Source organism: Megalobrama amblycephala, linkage group LG24 (genome assembly GCF_018812025.1).
Source record: "Megalobrama amblycephala isolate DHTTF-2021 linkage group LG24, ASM1881202v1, whole genome shotgun sequence".
NCBI classification, from domain to species: Eukaryota; Metazoa; Chordata; class Actinopteri; order Cypriniformes; family Xenocyprididae; genus Megalobrama; species Megalobrama amblycephala.
This window is the reverse complement of record NC_063067.1, coordinates 23,580,724-23,599,214: the sequence shown is the minus strand read 5'-3', so window position 1 is coordinate 23,599,214 and position 18,491 is coordinate 23,580,724. Positions and strand designations below refer to the sequence as shown.

The window sequence follows — 18,491 nt, the reverse complement described above, 5'->3', positions numbered from 1 at the left end:
TCACCACCCGTGTGTGTGAATATCTGAGGAGGGTGTGGTGAGCTGAGAAAGGGAAAGTCTATATTCAGAGCTGTCATTATGGAGAGACTGTGTGTGTGTGTGTGTGTGTGTGTGTGTGTGTGTGTGTGTGTGCCTGTGCCTACTTAACCATATTTTGAGACAAATTTGTACCCAGAAGTGAGCTAAACCTGACAAAACCTCCTTTCGGCGACATCCTCACTTGTATAACAGTATAAAAATAATAAAGTTTTGAAACGTGTGTGTGTGTGTGTGTGTGTGTGTGTGTGTGTGTGTGTGTGTGTGTGTGTGTTTGTGATGGTTGCATTTCCTCCACTGAACGGCAGCAGGTTAGGGTATGTGAAATGATTCACTGTGGTTTTCCAGTGGCTGTTACACCAACACACAACTCATTCTCTCTAGATGTCCAGCTCACCTCACACTCTCCTCAATGCGCACACACACACACACACACACAGTTCATTGTTATTTTATGTTAGCTCAGGTCATTAAATAGAAACAGATACAACTTTTAATGGTAACACTTCTCAAAAAGTTTTTTTTTTTTTTTTATTAATGTATTAACACACACAAAATTTACATATTATCCAAAGCAGAAGTTCAATCAAATCTGAAGTGTTCCTTCAGAACAAATGAATTCTCTCTCTCTCTCTCTCTCTCGCTGTGTGTGTGTGTGTGTGTTTAAATGAAATTCACAAAATGGAAAACACAAGCAAAACAGAAAACAACAGCAAGTCAACTGCAAAATATAAAACGGAGCTGATGGTACTTGTTAAGGGCAGTACATTTTTCCTCTCTTATGCTCTCTGAATGGAGGGACAGAGGGTGTAGTGTGTGTCATGAGGGTAAAGTCTCACCCCATGTTCCCAGCATGCACCACTCCACACCCTGTTCCACTCTTCCGTCCAGCTGAAATTCACCACATCTCTCTTTCTTCACTGTAACCCTGCTACTGTGACTCAGAGATCTTTGCAAAAAAACAAGTCGGCACCATTATGACTAAAAAAGTCATAAAGTTTGCTAAGGAGTATTTCCTACTAAAGCAAGGCGGTATTTGACTTCAATATTGGTCAAGCTCATCCATAGCAGAATGCTGTGCATGGACTTGAACGTTTTATGAAGAGACACAATTGCTTTAGAGGATGAGCATTTAAATTAGGCTTTTATTCACAAATAAACATTGATGAACACATATACATGGAGCACAACAAATGTGCTCGAAAACATATGCAAGAACAAACTTGCACATCAAAAATGAAAGGTTGTGTGGAATTTTATGGATGAACAAAAATGATGAGAGAATAATACAAATATCTTCATTTGTGTTTCAAAGATGAACAAAAGTCTTATTGGTTTGGAATAACATGAGGGTGAAATGACAATTTTCATTTTTGGGCCAAATAATCCTTTAAACCACATAATACACTAAGCATATAATGAAGACAAAACAATGTAAATGAGAAGTCCTGCTGCAGTTAAATAAACACGCACACGCACATGCTCTGCCCACTCTGTTCGATTTACAGTCAAGGACGTCACGTGAGATAACCCAACCTCGTGTCCTTCATTAACAAGAACTGGAAAGTGAAAATGAAAGAGAAAACAACCTTCCTGCAGTTCTCTCTCTTCCTGTTATATGTGTGCGTGTATGTGTTTTCAGTTGTTCGTAGCACATCCTGACCTTCGTAACACCTCAGAGGAAAGCAGAATCAACAAATGAATCCATAGACCATGTGTTTTCAGACCCCATGCAGTGACTCAGATATTTACTCTGCCCAGCCCAAACCGTAATGAGTCATTCATGTCCGATAGGAACACAACATATGGTGCTTTGGGATCCAAGAAATGAGTGGAAAACATGTGGTCTACCTATACATTAGTTTTGCACCTGGGGAGCCCAAAATAGTCCTAGGTGGCCATTTTGCTCAATTTTAAAATGCACTTCACCCCTGTGATGCCCACCAATGCCATCTATGGGGCCCTCTTGATTTTGTGGTGCATGTCACAGATACTCTGCCATAAAATGTTGTCTAGGTAAGCAATTTTCAAGGTTTGAGACATTTTGTGCATGTGATGCTCAAAAATGATTGTCAACTTAAGCTCAATTTTTGTTTTTTTAGAGAGTTCCACACATTCAGTGCCCAAAACCACTGTCTATTGACTTGCTAAGTTTTGTTTTACTAGCTTGCTATTTTTGTGCCTAGTACACTTTTTGTTAAAATGCTAGCTTGCAAGGTGTCAAGGTTACTAGCTTGCTTGTTTTTTGCCTATGACAGTTTCTAGTCAGACAACTCGCTAATATGCTAGCGTGCAAGGTTTTGAGGTTACTAGCTTGCTAGGTTTGTGCCTATGACACTTTCTAGTCAGGTGACTTGTTAATATGCTAACTTGAAAACATTTGAGCTTAGGAGTTTGCTAGTTTTGTGCCTGTGACACTCAAGTGACTAGCTAATATGCTAGAGTGCAAGATTTTGAGGTTACTAGCTTGCTAGGTTTGTGCATATGATACTTTCTAGTCAGGTCACTCGCTAATATGCTAACATTCGAAATTTTGAGGGTACTAGCTTGCTAGGTTTGTGCCTGACACTTTCTAGTCAGTTGACTAGTTAATTTGGGGATTTTAGTTAGTCAACTAGTCAACTAGTTAAATTGTCTAGTTAATTTGTGCCTGACACCTGACTAGTTAATTAGTCCTGGGAGTGAATCTCAAGGGGGGACAGAGTTCCTGTTCAAAATATAGAGGATTTCCATCCTTTGTCCTTGTAATAGCCTCCAAACACTATGCAAATGTCATGTATAAATATAACGGGATTTTCTGCTATTTTCTGTGGGATTTTTAAAATATAAAATATGTCCCCAAAATGTGGTAGGTTTTGTGGTTACTAGCTGGATAGATTTTTTTTTTTTTTTTGCCTTTCTAATTCGGCAAATCACTAAAATGCGAGCTTGCAAGGTTCTGAGATGCGAACTCTTGCTCAAATGTTTGGTAGGCAGAGCGCTAAGTTTTGAGGCACAGCTATAGTCTCTTCATGACTTCATCTCTAGGAACTAGTCTGTGTGTAAGAGTAAGAAACGTTGTAGTCGTGTGTAAAAGAAGAAAAAAAAAAGGAAGTTGATCATATATTTAGAATGGTTGCTTCTGGTGCCCTGTGTGTGTGTGTGTGTGTGTCTTTTCTGAGTGTTTTATTGTGTGCGTTTCTGTCAGATGTCTGGTTCGTCACTCTGACAGGATGTGAATCGCATTTGATTGACACACCAGTTTGAGAGGAACCCACCACAGGTTCTCTTTGTTTACTCCCAGCATGCATTGCATTCAGCATCACTTTTCCCAGACATCATTTGAAGTTCCTGTATGTTGTTTTTCTCTGTATATCTCCCCATCCTCTCATTCTCCTTCTCTATGGAGTGGACGTTATGAACATGAGTAAGTGGTTGCCGTGGAGAAAGCGTAGCTTTTTCAGAAAGCAAAGGAAGAAGTTTTCTTTTCCTCTGTTAGGTAAGCGCGCACTCTTTTACTTCCTGATTCACAAAACGCTTTTGCACTTTTCAGTTTTTTTGTTTCAGCTTGTACTCAGGTAATTCTGAAGCTTGAACACACACTTTCAGATACTGCACACATCAGTCTGTGTGTTGTAACAGTAGGTGTGTTTCTGTGATCACAGTTGAGATATTGTTTGATGTTTGTGTGTCATAGTTTGTGTGACTGTTTTGGGTGTGTGTAATCAGAGGTATCTGACTGTACGTCTCTTTCATAATATAAAACTTAATGTCTGTAATATATACACATTCGGTATACACATTCAATGCCCCAAACCACTGTCTTTTATGGCTTGCTAAGTTTTGTACACCCTATGGTTTTACATATAAGGACATAATAAAAAAAAAAATCATCTGGTCCTTTGCAGGTCTTAACATTTGGTTAGTACAACCTCAGATGAACAACAACACATGACGTATTACACCATGTCATGGTTTATTTAACAAAAACTAGGCCAAAATGGATATAAAACCAGGTAAAGGTGCATAAAATATAATAAAGTCTGTAATAATAATTAAAAAAAAAAAAACAAAGCAATCAAAACAAACCTGGCACAGCAACATTGTCTCAATCAATGCTGTGTGTTTGAGGCGGGACTTTCTGTTTTTCTGACCAATGGCAGACTAGGGGAGTGTTTCAAAAACAGTAGCTGTGTTTCCATTACCATTAAGTTGCAAATTGAAAATCCGCCTAATGGAAACGCGTCAATTTCGCAAAAACTCCCATATATTGCAAAACACTTTTTACGCTCACATGAGGTGGTTTTTCAGGCAATTTGAAAAAGGAATATTTTGCAAAACTGCAATGAAAACAGTTTTTTTCGCATTTATAGGTCACCTGGCGTACGTAAAAGTCAATCAATCTGATGGCTCGGTATGTTTGGACAGAAGACGAGACACAGTTCTTTATTAAACTCATAAAAGACAAAATAATTATGAGAATTCTGGATTCTAAAGAAATGGCACAATTTATCAAGGGAGAAAGGGCCGTTATCAAGGGACGTTCCCAAGTATAGGGGGCTTTCCTTGCCATCAATGCTTGGATTACACGCCTACGTCTCCTTCGATTAAAAATAATGGCTAGTGCAGTGGCTGTGATATACTTAAACCTACTAACATCCGTCGCCATGATTTTTTGAATGTCTTATTATAGCGAGAGTTTATAGTCGCATAACATCAGTTAATGGAAACAGCATCATTTCGCAATATTTTTTTATCGACATTTAGAAAATACCACAAGTTTTGCGCAAATCTGTAATGGAAACCCGCCTAGTTAAAATTTCAAAGTTATTCTTCAAAGAAAGTTTATAGTTCCAAAATTCCATTCCATCACATTCCCCTTGGTCGTCACGGTGACCTGCCATATGGTTGTCAGGGTGACCCACAGAGTCGGTCATGCTCTCGCTCTTATGCATGCTGGGATGCCGTTCCACAGAGACGTGTGTGTGTTCTACCAGTGGAGCACAGCATACATGCCCACTGCCCACCTCCCTCCCTCTCCCTCTCTCTTTCTCTCTCTCTCTCTCTGTTTTTTGTCACTCTTTACTATAAGTGAGTGTAGAGGAGACAGGAATGTTTATTTGGACAGGATAATTCGTTTTGTTCTCTCTTTGCTTTTCTCCATCATCTGTTGGTTTATGACTCAATGGCTACACACAGTATGAAACTCAGAGGTAGGCGACTATAGAACTGTGTTTTTTACTACATACAGGTGCGTGTGTGTTTGTGTGTCTGTAGTGATGGTTGTGTTATTGAGCATGATAGTGTTAAAATCTGATATTTAGTACGTTGTTTCGTGATTGTTGTGTGTTTTCAGAACCTATTTGAGCTGCCGTAGCAAGTTATATTTTACTGCTAAAAGTCAAATACAATAAAGATCTAGTTTAACAAATGATCAAAGCATGTTTTCCGTGCAGTCTTTCTGTCAGGTGTGCAGGTTTAACCTCACACAATGGTCACTGCCTCTGTCCTTCTGGTTTCCCTGACCTGTTGCAAAATATTGACTGCCTAGATGTGTTTGCTATTTAAAGCGATGGTATTGATGCTTAACAACAATATTTCTTCCACCTTATAATGCTATTCAGTATTACTTGCACTGTCATAATTTCATTTTTTATAACCATTTTCCACCTCTGAATTAGCCTTTTGGCTACTGTGCCTTTAAGAATTTTATACACAAATGAGCTCCGCTGTGATTGGCTAACCTCTGGTGTGGTAATACTGTCAAGTTACTCAATTCTGAGTAGGTTTGGACATGTAAATGTGGGTAGTTATATTCCAATGAGCTTGAAGTTGTGAAGTTATGACCTTGATGATTTCTCCAGTCTGGATGAATTTGTGGATGTTATTGTATGTCTACATGGAATGGCATGTCAAACTTTCACTTCATATTGTTTATGATATGACTGTGTTTTTGAATTCCTTTTTGTAAACGAGTGTTTTTCTTGATCTCTGCCTTCCCGCAGACAAGCTCGGGCAGGAGTTCACAGTTCCACCGCCTCAATTATGGGAGTTTTATGCATTATGGAATGTCCCATGTCAAAATATCCCATATAAGCAGCTGCTGCACAGCCGTAATCAAAATGCACACGTTTAGCTAGCTAGCTATCTAAATGAGCACAAACCGTAACTTTTTGTTGTTTTTAAGTAAGTATGAAAGATAAATATTCTGGACTTTTTTCCCCATTGCTGTTAAACTGAGCCCTGTTCCTAATCATAGAGATAATTTGTCTCATAATGACAGTTTTATGAACTTTGGCCTCAGCTTGTCTGTGTATTGCTAAATGACTCTGAGTGAGTTGTAATTCAGTTCTGTCCCATGCAGCATAGCACACATGCCTACAGACAGACAGACAGCGATGAACAGAGCAGTTTGATGGACAATCATAAAACACACACACACACACACACACACACACACATACACACACACACACAGTGTTTGTGAGCGTGGGGCTGCAGAGTCACTCTAGGAATGTCAGGGTTTAGATAAAAGGCAAGTGTTTGCTTGTGTGTGTGATAGAGCAGGATGTGTGTGTTGTTCATTGCATGTTTCTGACCGTTGTAAATTCCCATATGGCACACCCTTGTAAAAAAGTAATATATTTAAAATACATTTATTTCATGCTAAGTATAGTTTAAATATATTAACATAATTACTGACATATCACTTGAGACTTGCTGATATAAAAATTATTATTAAACTTTATTTCCAGTACTACTTGTGCACAATGGACATCTTAATATTAAGCCTGAAAAGCTTGTTTATGTCACTATTAATAAGGATTGTATGTTCTTTGAATAAAACATGTCTTTAAAGGTGCAATATGTCATATTTTTGCAGTAAAATATCCAAAAAACACTAGGCCAGTGATATATATTTTGTTCACTTGAGTACATCCCAAATGTTTCCAACTGCTTGTAAATCGTGAGAAAATTGCAGTTTTAACCAAGGCTCCGGGACGTGTGAGGAGTCATCAATGGCGTCATGCCCATATTACCCTCGGTTTCCGGTTTTATTTTGTAGAAACCATGGAAACACCAAAGATGCTTTAATATACTACATGTTTTAATAGACAAGGGAACAACTGTTTTGATATATTTATAGACAAAACTAATTGTTGTTATATAGCTCAACATGTATAGTCTTATTGTTTAAATCTAATTTTCTTGATTTTTTTTGCGAGTACCATGCTTTACCCTGCCTCAGAGAAAAATGCTATTTTGTGAAGTGGCTAACATAGCATAATCAGATGCAGCTTTATTTTTAGTAACAGTAATACAGCATTTTCTCCATCATACAATACGTTTTAAAATGAATTGCATGCCATTTATCAACACAAGCCATCCAGCATTTAATGATTTTTCTAAAATCGATCTTACTGCAGTGTGTCTCAAACAAGTGTCTCACAGCAGCCGCCGAGCGAACGCACAGAGTAAAGTTATAACATCATTTTCAACACTCTCAAATGTATCTAATATGATTAACAGAGCTGTGTTACCTCAAACTCATGACCGGAAAAGTGGAAGCGGCGCCGGCGACTGTGTCATAATAAAAGTTCTGCTGCTCGTGAGGGTTGTTGCGCAATCGCTCCAACGGCCTCGTTCAGCTCCCACAACACTCGGCCCTGCTCTGCTTCATACTACAATAACGATAATAATCGCATCCATGAACGTGATTTCTTCACGAGTCCTATCTCAATTCTTTTCCACCAGCCGTTGAGGTGGAGACCACATGTCCCAAGATTCCATGCTCAAACTTGGCGTCATCAAGCTACGCCTTTGTTTTGCATAGGCCTCTAAGCGACCTCTAGCTGACAAAATTCTTACATACTGCACCTTTTAAATGCAAGATATTTAAAGTGTACCTAAAGTACACTGTAAAACCTGATAAGTTCAGAGTACTCAATTATTGTAGACACTGATTAAGTAATTATAAATAACACCTGTCAATCTGAATTTTTTAAATTTATTTTTATTTAATGTTTAAGTCCACTGTACTTAAAACTATTGTTTACCATACGTAATGTTTCTTATTTTTCAAATATTTTGATGCAGTGGTTGTAAAACCCAATAAGTTCAGAATACTCAAAACATTTAAGTACACAACTCAAGCATTATTTTAGTAGAACTATCCTACCCGAATTCAGTAATTGTAATTGAATTGAAATATTGAATGAACTAACATCTAATCTTTACAGTTAAGTGTTATTTAGCAACAGCACACGCTAATGTAACCACCAAAGAGATAATCACTATTTACTTGCATGAACTGTTAATCAACATGCAGTATATATAGTCAAAAGTACAAAATTAGTAGTTCCAATTTAGCAGACTTTAAGTATTCCAGTTTTGTATAACAAAAGTACAATTGCAGGGTAACGAGGTTTTTAAGAAGGAGGCGGGAACCGGCGAACGTTAACAAAAGTATATAAACAAAGAACAAAACGAAAGTTGCCGGCAATCGCGGACGTCTGCCGGCCAATAATAAAACATAAAATAAAGTAGGCCTTCCTCTCTCGTCCTTCAATGTCGCTCCTCCTTTTATGTATTTAGAGACTAGGCCGGCACGCCTATACGCTCATTATCACTCGGCACCGGCCTCGCGCCGTTCCCTCACGGCTCTCGCCCGCCCTGCTCGTCACACAGGGTATTTTTATTAAGTATATAATATGTATTTCCTGGCAAATAAATTTATTTCATTTTAGTTTATTTATTTCTGTCTGTCTGTCTGTCTGTGTCTATCTATCTATCTAATTTATTATGGTGTTTTTTTTTTTTTTTTTTTACATAGATTTTTTTTTTACGAAATCTTTTGATATACTGGTAATGGGAATGAGATAATTTTATAGTATAATAAATGAGAATAATGATTTATTTTTGCTCAGTGAGGGTAATGAGAATGATGAGTTTTTTTTGCAGTACTTCATACACAATGAGAATGATTATTATTATTATTTTTTTTAGATATTATGGTAATGACAATTGTATGGCAGCAATGATGAAAAGCATTTAAATTTACTTAATGGTCTTAAAGGGTCTCTGAAAATTCTGTCAATTACTCACCCTCATGTCGTTCCACACCCGTAAGGCCATTAATCTTCGAACACAAATTAAGATATTTTTGTACTAAAGGCCTTCAACAGCAATATTTAAATCATTAATGTTAAAAACATATTTAAATCGTTCATGAGTACAGTGGTTCAATATTAATATTATAAAGTGACAAGAATATTTTTGGTGTGCCAAAAAAACAAAATAATGACTTGTATAGTCATATCGAATCAGCGTTTCGCAGCTCCAAAGTCACGTGATTTCAGCAGTTTGGCGGTTTGACACACGATCCTAATCGATAAGCTGATTCATAACATTCTGAAGCTTCCTGAAGCATTGTTTTGAAATCGGCTATCACTATATAAGTCTTTATTTTGTTTTTTTGGCGCACCAAAAGTACTCTCGTCGCTTTATAATATTAATATTGAACCACTGTACTCACATGAATCGATTTAAATATGTTTTTAGTACATTAATGGATCTTGAGATAGGAAATGTCATTGCTGGCTATACAGGCCTCACTGAGCCATCAGATGACCCGTGACATCTGCGTTGTTGATAGTGATGATGATGGGTTTCTTCCTGTGTGTGATAGATGCGTTTCTCACTGCTAGGTGGTGTGTGTGAGGTGTGTGTGTTGTGGTGTACTCTACTTCACACCATCTCTCTTGCCTGCGGTGCATTCCTGGCTTTCTGGGCCTCATCTACACACGCACACACGCACGCACACACACACACACGCACGCACACACACACACACGCACACACACACACACACACACACACACACACACACACACACACACACACACACACACACACACAGACTCAAAAGATCAGGCGACCCGGCAGGCTGGTGGTCTTAACCTTTGATCCCTCTAGAGTTCAAACTGGTTTACACAGTGATTTTTGTTATAAACACTCTGGTGTGTGTGTGTGTGTGTGTGTGTGTGTGTGTGGGTGGGAATCTTGTCCCTTGGTAACAGGATCTCACACAGGCTCTGTGTAGATTCAGACAGGGATATATGGACAACAGACACATTGTGGCACTAATGCTGTAAAGTTTTGAATTGATCCTGCGTTAGACTCCGTCTCCTCCTGCTGTGGGTCAGCTTTGATTGACAGTTTCAAGAAAGCGTCTTATTGGTCCTTTACTTGACTTACACCTCAAGGTATCTTGCAGTTTAAAAGCTGTCAATGAGTAACTAGTTTAGAGGCCTGTAGCTAAGAGTAGTCCCACGTGGAATTTGCAGAGTAGTTTTGTGATGAAAAATTTGCAGAACTCTGTGGAATGAAAAACTTAATTTGTTTAATTCATAATTTTTGTTTTTTTGTATTTTCCCTATTGTTTGTAACTAGCTTCTTTATTATTTTTAATTAAAAAATAAAAATAACTATATTGTGATATATATATCTTTATAGTGAAATAAAACTTTTCATATCGTAAAATAAGATTTCGGTCACGTGCCATAAAATCCTTTCTAATTTTCTTTCTCTTCTCTTTCCTTCTCTTTTCAGATGAACATGATGCGGTACAGAAAAAGACCTTCACGAAGTGGATCAACGCACAGTTCTCCAAGGTAACGGAAGATTCCCGCTCATACTGAACTTCTGAACTTCTGCTTTGATGGCTGGTCTCAGAGTGGCCGTCTCGTCAAGAACCACTCAGTTTGGCAGACATGTGAAACTTTGTGTTCTTCCCTTAAGCAATAATGCGCTTAAGGTTGTTCTGCAGTATATTGTGAAACATAGTCAGTACTAAAGCATGACATGCAGAAGAGCGACTGTTTTATACAGCTCAACCTTGAGTGTCTTATAACACAGTCGCCACATGAAGAGGATATAAAGGACACAGATATTCTCAAAAGGATTTTTTGTATTAATTACATTTATGAATTCATCTGTCTGTTAACTATATATAATAGTCTATAGAGGAATAAATCAAAAGGAATAAATATCTACACTACTGCAAGAAATTATTATTTTTATTCAGCAAGGAAACATTAAAGGTGCCATAGAATTGAAAATTGAATTTACCTTGGCATAGATGAATAACAAGAGTTCAGTACATGGAAATGAAATACAGTGAGTCTCAAACACCATTGTTTCCTCCTTATGTAAATCTCATTTGTTTAAAAGACCTTCGAAGAACAGGCGAATCTCAACATAACACGGACTGTGACGCAACAGTCGGGATCATTAATATGTACGCCCCCAATATTTGCATATGCCAGCTCATGTTCAAAGCATTAGACAAGCCAGTATTAACATCTGAATCTGTGCACAGCTCAATCGTCAGACTTTATGCAGGTAAGCAAGCAAGGACAAGAGAGAAAAATGGCAGATGGAGCAGTAATAACTGACATGATCCATGATAACATGATATTTTTAGTGATATTTGTAAATTGTCTTTCTAAATGTTTCGTTAGCATGTTGCTAATGTACTGTTAAATGTGGTTAAAGTTACCATCGTTTCTTACTGTATTCACGGAGATCAGAGTCATGTTGTTATTTTCATTATTAAACACTTGCAGTCTGTATAATTCATAAACACAACTTCATTCTTTATAAATCTCTCCAACAGTGTGTAATGTTAGCTTTAGCCATGGAGCATAGCCTCAAACTCATTCAGAATCAAATGTAAACATCCAAATAAATACCATACTTACGCGATTAGACGTGCTGCATGATGAACACTTTGTAAAGATCCATTTTGAGGGTTATATTAGCTGTTTGAACTTTGTTTATGCAATGTATTATAGAGCTTGGGGGCGGGGAGCGCAAGCATTTAAAGGGGACATGCACTGAATTGGCGCATTTCTAATTATGCCCCAAAATAGGCAGTTAAAAAAATGAATAAAAAAAAATCTATGGGGTATTTTGAGCTGAAACTTCACAGACACATTCAGGGGACACCTTAGACTTATATTACATCTTGTGAAAAAGCATTCTAGGGCACCTTTTAATTAATCAAAAGTGACAGTAAAGACATTTATAATGTTACAAAAAATAAATGCTCTTCTTCTGAACTTTCTATTCATCAAAGAATCTTGAAAAAATACCACAATTTTCACCAAAAAAATATTTATTACAACTGTTTTTAACATTGATAATAATCATAAATGTTTATTGAGTATCAAATCATCATATTAGAATGACTTCTAAAGGATCATGTGACACTGAAGACTGGAGTATTGATGCCGAAAATTCAGCTTTGATCACAGGAATAAATTACAGTTTACAATATATTCACATAGAAAAAACAAATATTTTAAAGTGTAATACGTTTTCTGTCTGTAATATGCAAATCGGACTCCGTGATTCACACAGATTACGTCCTGCGGCTTCTGATTTGCATAAGTACACTGCAAATACTGCAGTCATGTTTCAGTGATATTTGGTGTCTGTGGTCAGAGAGCTCTGCTCTGTCTCAGGTTAATTACATCACTCTCTCGCATAATTAATGATAATGAGCACCCTGTTTAAAGTTTCATGTGAAGGAAGATACGCACAAAAGCATCCCACCCTGCAAAAACTCATTTCCGAGAGATTATGTATACACTAAAATAAAGAAATTGATAATAAATTACATGGCATTACATTATATTATATTCATTTGCATAAGCTGCGCAGCACATATTCATTCATTCATTCAGTAGTATTTGTGTACAGAAAGTGAAAATTATGTAGTGTGTTATGAAATAAGAGGGTCTCGATGAAATCTGAATGCAAAAGTTCACAGGAGATGTGTTTGAAAGCATGATAATACCAAATGATTCACCGAAAACACATCTTAATTCCAGGTGGAAACAGGGCTTCTCTCTTGTTCGCTCGATTTCTGGGATATTGTGTATAATTTGCGAGCTGCTATCAATATGAGGGAGACTCCCGGAACTTCTGGGAGAGCTGGGATGTCTGTGTATGTTATTGTTTGGATGTTAAAATGTTGTATATCTCAGTTATATGCAGTTGGGTTGACTTCAACTTTCTGCTTTGTTTGTTTTCTTGTTTTCTGTTGAGGAAGAACTTGATAAATGAATTCTATTAATGTTCTTTCAATGTCATGTGTTTTAGACGGGGAAGACGCCCATCAAAGACATGTTCTCCGACCTGAGAGACGGCAGAAAACTCCTCGATCTCCTGGAGGGACTGACTGGAAGCACACTGGTGTGTGTGTGTGTGTGTGTGTGTGTGTGTGTGTGTGATGGTTGGGAGGGTTTGAATAGCGGTTGAGTGTAATGTTTCTGAACTATGCGTTTATATTTAGCCTCAACCAAACACTAATTTTGAATTACACACACAGACGGTTTGAGTGACAGCTGAGAGCTGACAGGCTGTAGGCTTCGTCTTCATCTATTTTCTTCATTATTTGCAACCTACTGATTATAACCACACACACATTTTCACAGTAACCCTCATGTGTGATGTATGTAAAGTACTGTGGTGGTACTTTGATACAGTGAATTGTATCAGTCACTGTGAAACTGAATGATTTGACCTTTTTCTTATTTTCATGGTATTTACACTGTTAAGTAGGTGATGAATCAAATATTTACAGTATCTTTGTGATGATTAAGTTTCCATTACATTTCTTCTCTCAAATCTCACTCAATGAGAGTATGTATATGATGTTAAAGGAACACGCCACTTTTTTTGAAAATAGGCTAATTTTCCATCCCCCCTAGAGTTAAACAGTTGAGTTTTACCGTTTTCGAATCCATTCAGCCGATCTCCGGGTCTGGCGGTACCACTTTTTGCATAGCTTAGCATAGTTCATTGAATCTGATTAGACCGTTAGCATCACGCTCAGAAATGACCAAAGAGTTTTGATATTTTTCCTATTTAAAAATGAAAATGAAAAGTTACGATTTTCTAGGGCGATATGGCTAGGAACTATACTCTCATTGCGCCTGCTGCACCCATGGTACGGCAGCAAAGTTCCTTGATTGTTACGCCGGAATGAGAGTATAGTTTTAGCATATGCTAAGCTATGCTAAAAGTGGTACCGCCAGACCCGGAGATCGGCTGAATGGATTCGAAAACGGTAAAACTCAACTGTTAAAAATTGGAAAATGAGCCTTTTAAAAAAGTATTTTTTAAGAGATTTAATTTAATTTTTTTTTTCCATAAATGTCTCTTTGAAACTATAATTTGTTTATATAAAAAATGTTTTTTATTAATATGTTGATTATTTTAAATAAGCTATTATTAATAATTAGAATAATGATTCATTGTTAATTATAATTATTAAATAATTCATATTATTGTTATATTTGCAGGTTTATTGCATAGAAATGGCAAAAAGTAACCCTGAATTCACCCCTATACATTTTATTAAATATTTTTTTTTTTTATAAATAATATAAATATAGTTTTTTATTACTCTGCATAGTTATATTTGTGCATAGAAATTAAAAGTAAAATATTTTTGTTCATTTAGTGAGAAACTGATGAAAAAGATGATTTTTAATTTATTTTAATTCTTGCATCAGACATTTTGAATCAAATTTCATTGAAATTGTTTTTCAGATAAAAAAAAAAAAAAATACCTGTGTAATTTTACAGCAAATACAACACATATCAAGATATATACTAAAGATTGTCAAAAAGGTCAAAAAAAATCTATGCTACAATTTAAAAGTTTGGGGTCGGTAAGATATTTTTTTTATTATAATTAATTAATTTAGTTTTATTCAGCAATGAAGCAATTGTTCAAAAGTGACAGTAAAGACATTTATAAAGTTACGCAGATTTCTATTTCAAATAATTTTGAACGGTCTATTCATCAAAGAATCCTGAAAAATATGTCATCATGATACACAACTGTTTTCAACACTGATAAATAATCAGAAATGTTCAGCTTTGATCACAGGAATAAATACATTTTTAACAGACAACCGTTATTGTAAATTGTAATAATAATTCACAATGTTACTGTTTTACTGTATTTTTGATCAAATAAATGCAGCCTTGGTAAGAGGCTTCTTAAAATGTAAAAATCTTTTCAACCCCAAACTTTTAATGTATTTTTGTCTATCACTTATTCAGCCTTATTCCAAGTTATTTCAAAGCATTCATAGTGCTGTCATGGTGCGTGTTCAAGAATATAGCAATACTGTGGCGCTTTTTTTTGTACTCTACTGTAAATCTGTAAGCGTGACTGTATGAAGTATCTCTCTATCTGTCTCTCAGACCAAAGAGCGCGGCTCTACCAGAGTTCACTCCCTCAACAACGTCAACCGAGTCCTGCAGGTCCTTAATCAGAACAGCGTGAGTCTCTGTTTCTACCTTCCTGTGTGTCCTTCTGCTGGGAGACTCTCTGGGCTCCGGCTGCAGGCCAGAATTATTTTTATTTCTTTCCTCGTATCAGCTGACAGACGCGGCCTGAGGAACGTACTGCAAGGGCAGTCTAATTAAAATGCTTTACAGTTCTTGTGTGTCTTTTAGGGACATTAGAGTATGGTTTTGACGGCAAGGTCTCTACATTTTGACATGTCCTCTGTCTTTGATGGCTTGGGGTCAGAAGCACACAAACACAGATGCTATAAACAATCTGCACAATCCTGTCACATTCATTCATATTCCAGATCATTGTCCTTGGTATTGCTGTCATTAAAGTATGTTATGAAGCTCAAGGCAAGCAGTCCATTTTCTCCAAATTCACTCGATATTTGGAGAGAAAGCAAGAATGATTCATAATTCTGTCAGTACACTTTGCAGCTGATACATTTCTGATGACACCAAACACAGCACTAAAAAGATATAGTGGGAAATCGGCAATGGTAGTCTCAAAATGGCAAGGTTTGGATGATTAATTGGCCTGACCGATCATTACCCCATCATTAGCTGAGCTTTACCCATTCACACGGCACAGATTCCTGTTTTAATCTCTTAACCCACAAAACCGGATCTCTCTCAGTCCTAGTGCAGGTTTAAGTGGTGTTTCATCACACCTGGTCCAGATGTTTGCTGATCCTCCAATAATCTCCCATAAATACAGCCACATACTTAAAGGTGCTAAAGAGGATGTTTTGCTTTATACATTTATGCAATATTACTTGAAACTGTCTTTACTAACTGATAAAAGACTATTTATTTGGTGCACTGAAAGGAATAATATTAATATACATCATCTGTGCACAAGGTAGGGCCTTAAAAACATCAGCCAATCATTTACGCGATCATCGCGTAAACGATTGGCCCTCTGGCTTGTCAATCACTGCCATGACGTTCCTTGTGAGAGAACAGCGCGGCTGCACGCTCCAGTAACTTTCCACACTCCACAGGCGCCGCATGCAATATTTTTGTCAGGAGACAGGAATAACAACTGCAGATTATGAGTTACATGCGGTGAGTCCGACATAATGAATCCACTAACACGACACAGCGAATGCCGGTGGTAAACACTCGTGCACGAGTTTTGGGAGGTGTTTCCTCGAAATTCTTACGCATGCGCTCATTTAAAAACTCAGTAACAGTGTTTGGTTTCTCAGTCGACGAAAAGATCCTCTTTAGCACCTTTAAAAGATGTTGCTGTTGGTTGTATATTTTCTTTGATTTTCACACACCCAATCGCTGCGTCCTAAACTGATTACTTCCCTACTGTATAGTATGGCAAAAACAGTACGCCAACATAGTATTCATAAAACAGTAAGCAAAACGTCCCCGGATGACCTACTAATAATAGATTCTGAGGTGCATTCGTTGGACACTTTACTATCCCATGAGGCCACAGTAGAGGATTTATGAATGACAGTGAAGCAACACAACTGACGCTGGTAGGTCACGTGACCATAACATGTCGAATGCAGTATGTCCGGATTACCTTCATAATATAGAACGTACTTTTTTAGCGTTCGCGATTTACGTTCAAATTCAAATGCAATTCCTACTCAGTACGTGTTTTCAGCTTCAGTTCACTCTCACTAGCGAGAGAGGCTTGTGTTTGTGGTCGACTCTCTAAGCAAACATGACAACTTAAGTGGACTCATTGAAGAGTAAGTGCAGGTTTGGTTAATCTTCACCTGTAAATCAGTGCGATGAGCTGTCTGTTAAACAGGACCCGTTATCCTATCTAAACGCTCACATTTCTCAGAGTTTAGATGAAGGCTAATAATAGCAGGTTGGGAACAACTGTGCGTTTATATATTCCATACATTTCAATATGACACAGTATGCAAAACATTTAACTTTTGTAATGTGACCTTTTTGAGTTCAGCTGGAAATATTGTTGGTCAGACTCAGGACTGTCATTAACTGTGGTTATATTAGTTGTGTCAGAAAGTTATTACATTACACATTTTACAATAAGGTCCCATTTATTAGCATTAGTTCATGCATTAAAGGATTAGTTCACTTTCAAATGAAAATTAGCCCAAGCTTTACTCACCCTCAAGCCATCCTAGGTGTATATGACTATCTTCTTTTTGATGAACACAATTGGAGAAATATTAATAAATATCCTGACGCATTCCGAGATTTATGATTGCAGTGAACGGGATCAATCAACGAGTGCCTCTGTCCACATCCATCCATCATAAATGTACTCCACACGGCTCCGGGGGATTAAAGGTACAGGTTGTAGGACCTGCCACTAGAGGGCGCACTACCAAAACAATAACAATCGCGTGGTTTGATGACGTCATGCTATATTGCAATACAATACAGCAAATATAGTTTAATAGTAAATTATCAAATTAATTGATTACTGTTTAGTCGGATGATATGAAAACGATTACCACTTGTTCAACGAATATATACACTCGTGTACATTCAAACACAATAATTGGGCATACATAGCAAACGTGAGTTCAACGATTTTGCGCGAGTAGATTACATACAAAGTCAATGCAAAGACGCGATCAGACGCGTCCTCGCGCGGGTCTAGAGACGCGATGCCCCGTGTTTGGCGTGTATGCCCCATAATACTAATCGTGTTGATCGTTATAATGGCATACGTTTTCTGTAAAGATACGAATCAAAACAACTCACCTGTCGAGTAAAACACAAGCGAGATCGGCATCTCTCTTCTAGGCGAAGTTTGTCGCGAAGCTCTCTCCATCTAGAAAATGCAACACCGATATTGATCCTCGCTCTTTCTCTCCTCTTGTCCCAAACTCTTCTTGGGTCGTTTGGTTGGCCCGTATATGCTTACGTTTACGGGAGCTGTCCTTGTCGACAGAACCAGCGGCAGATGGTAAACAGTAATTATGTTCCATAAATAAGTAACACAATCCACCATAAAACATGCAAGAAGTAAGTAAGGAACTGCTTGAAGCAAGCTAGTGGTTTGCTGGACGCTAGCCACTACTTCCGCATTTGTCCACGACACTGTTGTCATGTGGTTTCTACGTCAGTAAAGGCGGTAACAAAGGGTAACTGAC

The 18,491-nt window shown here is 37.5% G+C and overlaps 1 protein-coding gene across 1 annotated transcript in view; it reads left to right on the top strand.

The window, feature by feature from the left end:
• The first annotated feature begins 3,303 nt into the window (after window positions 1-3,303).
• utrn (utrophin) overlaps window positions 3,304-18,491 on the top strand; it is a 278,999-nt gene continuing 263,811 nt past the window's right edge. The window contains 4 exon segments of the mRNA XM_048177425.1: window positions 3,304-3,514; window positions 10,627-10,688; window positions 13,183-13,275; window positions 15,301-15,378. Of these exon segments, the coding sequence (XP_048033382.1) occupies window positions 3,433-3,514; window positions 10,627-10,688; window positions 13,183-13,275; window positions 15,301-15,378 (315 nt within the window). The 5' untranslated portion in view covers window positions 3,304-3,432.